The sequence below is a fragment of the Panthera uncia genome, unplaced genomic scaffold (genome assembly GCF_023721935.1).
Source record: "Panthera uncia isolate 11264 unplaced genomic scaffold, Puncia_PCG_1.0 HiC_scaffold_1220, whole genome shotgun sequence".
NCBI lineage: Eukaryota > Metazoa > Chordata > Mammalia > Carnivora > Felidae > Panthera > Panthera uncia.
This window is the reverse complement of record NW_026057833.1, coordinates 23,252-33,573: the sequence shown is the minus strand read 5'-3', so window position 1 is coordinate 33,573 and position 10,322 is coordinate 23,252. Positions and strand designations below refer to the sequence as shown.

General features: G+C 50.4%; 2 protein-coding genes across 2 annotated transcripts; both read left to right on the top strand.

Annotated features, from left to right (window-relative positions):
- Positions 1–637: 637 nt before the first annotated feature.
- LOC125916821 (ubiquitin carboxyl-terminal hydrolase 17-like protein 6) lies at positions 638–2,697 on the top strand. The gene has a single exon (XM_049623094.1). It carries the CDS (start codon positions 927–929, stop codon positions 2,532–2,534), a length of 1,608 nt encoding a protein of 535 aa, XP_049479051.1. The 5' UTR covers positions 638–926; the 3' UTR covers positions 2,535–2,697.
- A 1,549-nt stretch (positions 2,698–4,246) lies between these two features.
- LOC125916823 (putative protein FAM90A20P) lies at positions 4,247–7,473 on the top strand. Its single transcript, XM_049623097.1, is given in 5 exon segments — positions 4,247–4,288; positions 5,565–5,774; positions 6,515–6,892; positions 7,076–7,376; positions 7,379–7,473. Coding segments are annotated over 5 exon segments (1,026 nt in total).
- Positions 7,474–10,322: the final 2,849 nt, after the last annotated feature.

Below are 10,322 nucleotides of genomic sequence, written 5' to 3'. Positions count from 1 at the left end.
TTGGAAACTGTCAAGTCAATCTGTCCAGAAATGGAACAATGATAATGAGAGAGGAGGAGAAAGTGCTGAAATGTGTGTCTATCCAATAAGGAAGGGAGGGGGAGGAGGAAGGCTGCGCTGAGTGGTCTCTCTGAAGAAGAGTGACCACACCCTAAGACCTTTAAATGAATCTCAAGTTAGTAGCTAATTGGATGATCTGTTCCTAGTCGGCTGGGTGGGGCAGGCTGTAAAGGGCTGAAAAGAGGGCCACAGCTATCATTCAGAGACTGGCCTCTTTTTAAAAAATTTTTTTTAATGTTTATTTTTGAGACAGAGAGACACAGAGCATGAACAGGGGAGGGTCAAAGAAAGAGAGAGGGAGACACAGAATCCAAAGCAGGCTCCAAGCTCCAAGCTGTCAGCACAGAGCTTGACGAGGGGCTCGAACTCACAGACGGTGAGATCATGACCTGAGATGGAGCCAGAAGCTCAACTGACTGAGCCACCCAGGCGCCCCTGAGACTGGCCTCTTGATAGAACCATCACTGTGCAACATGAGGCTCCACATGGGAGATCTTGTAAAAGCTGTTTCTGGAGACATGGAGACTACCTCTTCCATGGAAACCTCATGGAAATGCTCAAGTCAGTCTTTCCAGAAAGGGAGCAATGGAAATGAGGGAGGTGGAGAAAGTGGTGAAACGTGTGTGCCTCTTGAGGAGGGAGGGGCAGGAGGAAGGCTGGGTTGAGTGGTCTGTCTGCAGAAGAGTGGCCACACCCTAAGACCCTTCATCCAACTCCAGCTGGTGGCTGATTGGATGACGTGGTCCTAGTCAGGTGGGTGGGGCGAGCTTTACGAGGGCTGAGGAGAGGGCCACAGCTATCATTCTGAGACTGGCCTCCTGAGAGAAGCATCGCTCTGCAACGTGAGGCTCCACGTTTCAGGACACATGGAGACGCCCTCTTCCCACTGCCGAGAGGAGTCTCAGTTCCATGTCTTTCCAAACCTCAAACCTTGCGGGTCAAATACGGGTGGTGCTGAAGGCCACGGAGGACCCACTCTACCTGAGAAGCCGGCACCGTCATCGCACACACCCTGCGACCTGCCGAACGGTTGGGCTCCCGCGTCAATAGGTCTGCCCCCCGCAAAGAAACCCGTGAGTTGGAGGAGACCTTCTGTGGTTGGGGCCGGCCTGCAGAACCTGGGGAACACGTGCTATGCGAATGCGGCGCTGCAGTGTCTGACGTACACACCACCCCTCGCCGGCTACATGCTGTCCCAGGAGCACTCCCGAAGCTGTGGGAGGCAGCCATTCTGCGTGCTGTGTGCTCTGCAGGCTCACGTGACCCGGGCCCTCTGCCGTCCGGGACATGTGATCCGGCCTCCGCCAAAACTGCTCGCTGCCTTCCACACACACAGGCAGGAGGATGCCCATGAGTTTCTGATGTTCACTCTGGATGCTATGCAGCAAGCGTGTTTGCGTGAGGACAAGCCTTCAGAGCCTCAGGCTCAGGACGCCACCCTCATCCAGCAAATCTTTGGCGGGTACTGGAGGTCTCAAATCCAGTGTCTCCACTGCCAGGGTGTCTCCAGCACTTTGGACCCTTACCTGGACATTAGCCTGGATATCAGGGCGGCTCAGAGTGTGAGCCAAGCTTTGCAACACTTGGTGAAGCCCGAACAGTTGGATGGTGAAAACGCCTATCGTTGTAGTACTTGTCTCGACAAGGTACCTGCTTCCAAGACGTTGACTTTGCACACTTGCTCCAAGGTCCTGATGCTGGTATTGAAACGATTCTGCCATTTCACGGGCAGCAAACTGGCTAAGGAAGTGCAATATCCTGAGCGCCTTGACATGCGACGATACGTGTCTGGGCAGAACGGGGGGTCGCTGACTTATGTGCTCTATGCCGTGCTGGTGCACGCGGGCTGGAATTGTCACAGCGGACATTACTTCTGTTACATCAAAGCTGGGAACGGCCAGTGGTACAAAATGGATGATGCGAAGGTGACCGCCAGTGATGCGACGTCTGCCCTGAGCCAACATGCCTATGTCCTCTTTTACATCCAGAAGAGTGAATTGGAAAGAGACCGTGCGAGTGAGCCAGGTGCTGGGGAATCCACATCCCTCCAGGCTGACCACGCAGGCACGGCTGCGGCCCAAGGGGGGCCCGAAACCGACCCCGACATCGAGGTGCCACAATTGGAGGATCACGTGGAACAGACACCACCGCCAGCAATCACGTTAGACCAGTGGAGATTCCTCCAAGAAAGCCACCGTCCCAAGTCTGAATTCAACCTCAGGAAATTAGAATTTGCCCTTCCCCCCGACGCAGTCCTAATTCACCAGTCCAAATACAGAGACGAGATGGGGAAGGATCACCGTGAACCAAACATCTACCGGCTCAACAGTTCAGCCAGGGACATCCCACCTCAGAGGGCAACGGCCATTAACCAAGTCCCTTGTCTCCCCGGCAGAGCCAGAGCGACCAAGAGGAAGAACAAGAAGGGACAGAGGTCTCAGGAAGCAGTGCAGGGATCCCACTACAGGCTTTGAGATACATGCCTGCCCACGTGCACACTCACCCGCCCTCACTCACTACTCACTCACTCACTCACTCACTCACAGTCCCTTGTGGGCCATATTTTGTGTGTTGTAGGTGGGTGTGATCCAGACATGTGGAGGAACCATTCATCTGGCTGTATTCACAGGATATGGCATTCAGCTTGGCCTGGAGATTCTTGAGCTTTAAGGCTGGCTTTCTATAATGATATTGGAGAGATTTGGAGGATTATGCTGGGTATTTGGAGGATTTCTCCCCTCCATGACACAGAGGAGAATTGGGGGCCAATCAGAGCTGAAAGGGATGTAGGGAGTGGCCAGTCAGGCCTGAAGAGTAGAAAAAAGGCTAAGCACCTGAAGTTCGTGAGAAAATGCCTGACATTCAAGTTCCCATCAATGAATTCCTTACTCACTGTTTATTTTTAAAGCACATTTGTTCCTATGAATTCCTATTAGTTCCTAGTGTGTAATATCTAGTATCTAGTACCTAGTGTCTAATAGCTAGTGATGACTTTCTAGGGTCTAGAATTGAGGAGCAGCAAGGTGATAGGATAGATGGGATTAAAGTGCCTAAGAGGTCACATGACCTTGGCCAAGTATAACAGTCTGGGAAGGAAGGAAGTGTCCCTCACTGACCAGCCCTCGGGCACACCGGATGCTGAGTCTCCTCCACTGGAGTCCGCCTGCCACACGCCATTCTGGGTGTCTCCTGACACACAGGAGGAGCATATTTGCATTTCAGATGGGTTGGGACGATTTGGGCCTCACACAAGCTGGCAGAGAAATAGGACAGGGAGGAAATGGAGGTTGTGATGTGCCTCTACCCACCAAGTGAAGGACTCTTTACTGTTGAAGAGTATTCTGAGGGCAGAGACTGAGGAAAGGGATGGCTCTCAATGTTCCCGAGGACATGAGGTTCAGATTCCAAAGGAACTGAACCTCAGAGTCTGATTGTTGTGGGGGCATGCGGGAGCAGTGACAGCATCCTGCTCCATTTCGCCATGGGGTCTGAAAGCCTAAAAAATTCACTCCGAGTTCACCGGAGTTTTGATATTCATTTCCCATGGTTTACAAGGAAATTCAGAGTGGGGATCTGGAAAGAAACCATAAATAAAAGAGTTCAGATATTCACTTTGAAAGTTTCCAATCTAGCAGAAGGGATACTAGGTTTTTGGAATTGATTTTGTATTTGAAAATGGCTTCCTTTTATGTCAAATGGGCAGTTCCATTTTTTGAGAGTCAAGCATACTTGTGTATGTTGGGGCAGTATTTCTCGTGTAAGTCAGGGCAGTATTTCCTGTGGTTTTCATACCAGAGTACAGCTGAGAGACTTCACGAAAGTCTCTCCAATGAGTCATTCAAGACCACCTCCCCTGCCTTTCCTAAGGCTTTCCTGCTGGGAATGGGTCCTCAGGAGACTGTGTAGAACATGCAGGAAGGAGAGGTCATGCAGGGTGAAGACTGTATTTGACCTGGAGGTCATGACGCCCCCTCATGCTTGTTGGGAGAAGGGGTACATGAAAGAGTCAAGTATCTATGTGAATATGACTCTCCTTTCTCTTTTGACTCAGGAAATCCAAAAATCCCTATCCACAGAGGGCTGACCTGACCCTCCAAGGAGTGGGGCAGATGGCAGGAGGTCATACCAAGCAGGAATTTTACAGACCCTTGAATGCCCCAAAACGAAGAGGCAACACAGGGTATCCATGGTGTGCAGGACTCCCAGGCCAGTGGAGGAAGATCCTAGGGTAAGTGGATCCTTGGAGGTATGGTGAAGCAGTGGGGGGGGGGGGGGGGGGAGTCACTATTCTGGAGATGGGGATTGCACATGACAAGCTCTGTGTCCTTCTGTCAGTTATCCTTTCCTAGCCAAGGATGGTCTGCCTTGGAATCTCCCCAGCAGGCTCATTAGGACCTTCAGATCTGCGGATCAAACTTACTTGTACATAGGTCAGGTCTAGGCTGGTGTTTGTCCAAATCTTTCCATGTGGCTCATTTCTATTCCATCTGAAATCTCCAATCCCTGCTGTGGTCCCTCCCCCCACAGAGGTTCAGACATATTAAATATCCTGGAGCTCACGAGTCGTATATGATGTACCCTGTCCAGAACCCATCTCCCACTCCCAGAATATGTCCTTCTCTGTCATAGAGTGTAAGTCTAAAGTTCTCTTTTGTCCAGGAAAAAGGGGACACAGGATTAAAGAAAGAGACGGCTAATCTCCGGGCAAAGATAAGAGCCCCAAATCAGGGTTCTTGCCCCTCATTTATTAAGATCAGAAGGCTTACAAACGTGATGGGCATGCACAAAGAGACCAAGAAACTGTGAACATTAACTTGGGGATGTGAGGGAAAATGGGGGTTTTGAAGATATACAGTGTTTGGGGTTTGGGTCAGTATTAAACAAAATCCTGGCCCCGGGCAGATAGGCAGACAATTGTTAAGGGCAGACAGGAGCCACTGTGCCTGTTATCTTTTCCAGCTTAGGGGGATGAGACAGACAGGGAGAATAGCCTCAGGGTTAACAAGGCACCTTTTTTTTTTTTTTCTTAACCATCTCCTCTCCAGGCTGCTTGGCCTACAGTGCAGCATCCATGGTCCAATTCACTAGTTTACCTAAATTTGCCCTTTCCTCCTGTGAAAGCAGCTTTTCTGCTATAGAACTAATTGGGGGGCATTTTTGCCCTGCATGCCTGATCTTGCTTACCTGATATAATTTTGTATTGGGAGCCTTTGCACCTGTTCCTAATTTGGGCCTTTGTCCCTCCCTCTCAATTCTGGGGACTCTGCACCCACTTTCTATTTTGGGTGCCTTTGCACCTCCCTATTCTTGGGGTGCCAATCTGGTTTACCCAAACTCGGGTGTTTGGGTGAGCATTCTATGGCTTTGAATTTCTTTATGCATTGTTAACCCATTGGTGTAAGCCCAGGGGATTCCTAAGCTTATCCCCCACACTTCTCATGTTCTTTACACTTGGATTTTGGTTCCTGCTCATTCACTGAGTCTCTCCACCTTCCCTCACATAGGTAAAGTGTAAGAACTGCAGAGCCTTTGGGTACAAAGCATCAAGCAGCTGGTGCACCATGAGACACTGGGATGGGCCCTGGGCCCCCCAGGCCAGGGACTCCAGGAAGCTGAGGGAGAATCTGGAACCAAGGAGAATGTGGAAGACAGGCAATGCAGCTCCTTCTACTTCCCAAGTTTTGTCGTGCAGGCAAGAAGGTCAGCAGAGGAAGGTGCTGCTCCAGAGATTCCCCAGGAGACGCCCAGGAAGGCAGCAGTGAACCTGGAGGGAATCCACAGAACCCTGTGACTATGAGAGGGTGAGTGTCCCCTGTTCCTGCTCTTCTTCTTTCCCCGGGACAGGGGTGGGCTTCATTGCCCTCCTGGGAGCAGAGGGGTTTCAACTTCGACCAAGGTGATTTCTCTGGGAGTCCTTTTCACCCAGTTCCCCTGGGTGTCCATGCTTTTGCAGGATCCCTTATATGTGTGATAACAGTGTGGCTGGTGGGGGAGGGGGGTGAGAATACTATATCAGGAAACTCTTGCAACACCTAGATGCCTCTCTGGAAGACCACGCATCTTTCTTTGTGACACATACTCCCAAGTTGGCCATGGAACTCAGTAGCCCCCACCGCAAACCTCCACCTGCAGGACGCCTGTACTTTCCCTAGAAGCCTGAATGGACGTGCTTGTCCACTTCAGGAGGCAGGCAGGATGCATAACCTTTCTGGTCTGTTGCTCCGGTGGAATCAAAGCATCAAGAGGCTACTGCCCAGTGTTTCTTCCTGATTGGCACTGAGCTTGAGACCCTCATCCTCTGTCAGTAGAATCCTTTCCTGTCTCTCCCAGTTGTTTGCAATGGACTGAGGTCTTGGCATTTCTGTCTGTTTCTTTGCTGTGCTTGTCGTGCATGTGTCCTTGGTGGGGAGGAAAGACTAATGGCCAGTTGTCTGTGTGTTGTGTGTTCCCACAGCATCCGCACAGGCCGATTCCCGTGTACACCACCAAGAGGGTGTCCGTGCTGGAGCCGCAGGTCCCGGCTGAGCCTCCTAGCGGGACGCCTGACACGACACAGCTGTCCCCGTTGGCTGCTCCTCTCGGGAGACTTGTGGCGAGCACCTTCCCACCTGCTGGCCAACAGGAAGGAAGTGGGGACCCCTTGCCGAAGCAAGTGGGGACACCTGCCCCACCTGCCCTGCCTGCCCTGGCACACCAACGCTCTGCCCGGAATCCTGGCCTCGGTGTCCAGCTGAGACAACACCGGCCCCGATGTGCCTCCCTTGAAGGTCTCCAGACTGTTTCCAGGGCGCAGGGCACTGGCCATGCCCAGGCACCAGCCAAGCATCCTGAGGTGAGCTCTGATCCTCCTCCAACCCGTTTGGCTCCGAGTCCCCAGCCCCACATCCAGACACCAGGCAAGAGATGGACCCTGCTCCCCAAAGACACGTGCCAGAACCCTCGAAAGAAACCACGATGGACCCCCTTTCATCAACCCCACAAGACCACAGGACGCCCCTGTGTGGGGTTTCACTAGAGTCTGTGTCATCCTGAAAGGAGAAGTGCATGTGGTCTCAAGGGGGCAGCCCACGTGCTCAGGAAGACACCTGCCTTGGTGCAAAGCATGAGCCTCCAGCCTCCCCGCCCCCAACATCACTTGGACACTCTCCAGGTGTGCACCGTGGCCCCGTGTCTGCCCTGTCCACAGACACCCAGCCAGCCCATGGGAATGGTCTTCAGCCACCTGGATGAAGGCAGCTGGAGCTCCAGGTTCATAGCAGCTCCCTGTCTGGCACCTCCCAAGACGCCAGCCCCCACTGGTCAGGTCCCTCCCGTCACACACAGTCTGAAGGAGGCTGTGTGTGCATCCCATTGAGTGTCCTCTTTGATCACCTGCAGCTTTCATCATCCTCAGATGAGTGCGATTGGCAGTGAGACACCTCATGGCCTTGGAATCTTGACCTCCAACTCAGTGACCCTGCGGAGATGACTGTTTAATTGAAAATAGGTTTCACGTATGGCATATGGTGCATCAGCAATTCCCCTGTTGGGCTCGATGTACAAAATTGGAGCCCTGGTCATATTTGGATGTCACACTTGTGTCGTGTGTATACATACACCCCTTGCCCCAACACAGAACACACTTTTTCTTTAGGTAATATATGTTATTTTTCACATGATACTTATCAACGTGGATGTAAAGTTTATTTTATGTAAATACATATTTAAGAAATTTAGTGAAATTATAATAATAAGTTGTAAGCCTCAATGTAAATATAACCTATGAAATTAAATGCATTTGTTTTGCAAATGTACAATTTGGGGATTCTGAATAAAGGATCCAACTGTTTCCTTTGCAAATTCGAAGAAGAGATTAATTCGGTAGACTCTGTGATGGTAGTTTTGTGCCAATTGTACTGGGGAATATATTACCCGCTTTCTTCATTTTCGTTATAAAATGTTATCATGAAGCTATGTTTCCTTTTTTTCACATTTAATAAACATTTTCCAAATAGGACATAAGGTGCATTAGTTTCTTTCTCAGCTTTGAAGATTACTTTTAATTATTTACTTTGTCAAAGCTTAATTAACTGTCAGGAAAGAGGAGCTTGATAGGACCTAGGTCTGCTTCGACTTTCAGAACCTCAGGCAAACCCAGCTGTAGTGTGTAAATACATGCTTATTAGAATCATTTTTGTGTGATTGGGCACCTGGGTAGCTCAGTCGGTTAAGCATCCAACTCCTGATTTCAGGTCATGATCTCAGAGCTCATGAATTCAAGCCCAGTGTCTGGCTCTGCACTGTCAGGGCAGAGCCTGCTTGGGATTCTCTCTCTCTCCTTCCCGCTCTGCCCCTCCCCCACCCTTCCTCCCCTAACCCGGTCTCCTTGAAGATAAAATAAATAAACTATAAAAATATTTCCATGTGATCCTGTGTACCTCCAATATGCACTGGGCAGGCTCAGTCTGTCTTTGGCCCATAATGGGATCCGTTGGTGAGGCTTCATGTATGCATATGCCAGAACCCTATGACAAGAGATGCACATATTGGCTGCCTTTTGGAGGCCTGGCTTGTGATTTACTGCCCTCCATAGGATTTTGTGACACAGCAATATTTGACAGGCTGGGCAGGTGCTGGTCAAAATATCACCTTAGGAACAGGCTATCTTTCTTCTCTCCCACAGGGCAAACTCTGAGGAGGACGGAGGGAAATCCCATAGGTCTGCAGAGAGGAATCCTCCCTTAGGAAGAGCACACGCCTGCTCCTTCGCCCTAAAGAGCATCCTTTGGGGAATGCTCCCCTCTCTCTCTCTGCAGATCTGTGCAGCCAGAAGGCAGAGCAACTAGCTGTTGGCCATCCAATGTCACTTAAACCAGGAGGGAAGTACAGGAGTCACAGGGTGAGCCCCACCCAAAACTCCATCCATGCAGACTCTGTGTGACTTGAGTCAGAGGCTGTTCCCTTTCCCCAGCCCCTGACTCAGGCCCTGCCCACTGCCCCATTACTGTCTCATTCCTTCTGACAAAACCATAAAAATCGGGCTCTTTTTCTAATATTCATTTTATTCAGGTCATGCTGTTGCTGTTTTACATTGTTAACCTCACTCCCCTTTTGCAACGCATTTAACTGTGGATAATATTATCAATGTTGTAAGTCTTCTCTGGGGGTTCTATGTATGAAATGCCTAATATCTTCGGTAATACATCATGGAGGTTCAACTACTATGCCAAAGATTTTTTGACTTTATGACGTGCACGGAAACTGTGTTAGATGATATTAATAGGTTATCTGATATCATCCATCACAAACAGATGCATTGAGAGGCATCAAGAATTCTCACTCGACTAGGGGAGGGCCTCCAAGTGCAATGCCATCGGCAGTCTGGATGGTTTCCCTCCTTGAAGATTGGCGTGTATTGGACGTCGTGTGCACTTTTCATTTGGCCTTTCCTATCTTCTCCAGGAGGCTGCTCCTGTGGCCTCTGTCGATTGCCCTCAAGGCATGGCCCTCTCCCAGCCTGGTGCCATCCAGCCCTGCCCACAGCTTCCCCCGGCCTCAGCCTGGCCTCACTCAATGGCATGGGACCACTGCCCCACCCTTACTGGCAGCATTCTTACCCCTGCCCCACCCATCACCACACCCTTCCCAATCCTCATCCTCTCAACTCCCAGTTGGTCTCACCTCACAAACAGCCCATCCCTTCATCGTACCAGCCTGGCACCAGTCACTCTCAGGACCACTCCCCAAGTAGAATAGACCAGATTCTTGAGGGGGGGGGAGTGGTTAGTGGGGGCCAGAAGAGAAGCACACCTTTCACTTTTCTTAAAATATCCATTGGCATGCACCAAGCTTGGACCTGTTTTTTCAATGATTATATATTCCATTGGGTTTCCACCTTTTCCTATAAAATTGTTGGGTTTTCAATGGAGTTTTAGACAGTATTATCTCTGGCATTATTAGAATGAGGTCACAGATTGCTCTCCTCCATGTAGTGACCTCAGCCAGTCCATTCCAGGCCTTCCTGGAGCACGAAGCTGACCCATCTCTGAGGACTAGACTTTTGCTCCTGTCTGAATGCTTTGGTACTGACATGTGGGTTCTTCCCGGGGCTTGAGTGAGCCGGCCTTCATACTTGAATGAAACCCCAGCTTCTCTTGGTTTCCAAATCTCAGAATGGCCCAGAATCTTCCAAGTGGGTAGTCAGGATGGAGAGTTGTCTCAAAAGAACCATTCTACCACCTGTTTCCCTGTCATGTCTATGTGTCATCTATCTGTGTTTCTAT

Excerpts from the sequence above, each read along its gene's own strand:
- LOC125916821 (XM_049623094.1), top strand. The coding sequence starts at position 927 with ATGGAGACGCCCTCTTCCCACTGCCGAGAGGAGTCTCAGTTCCATGTC.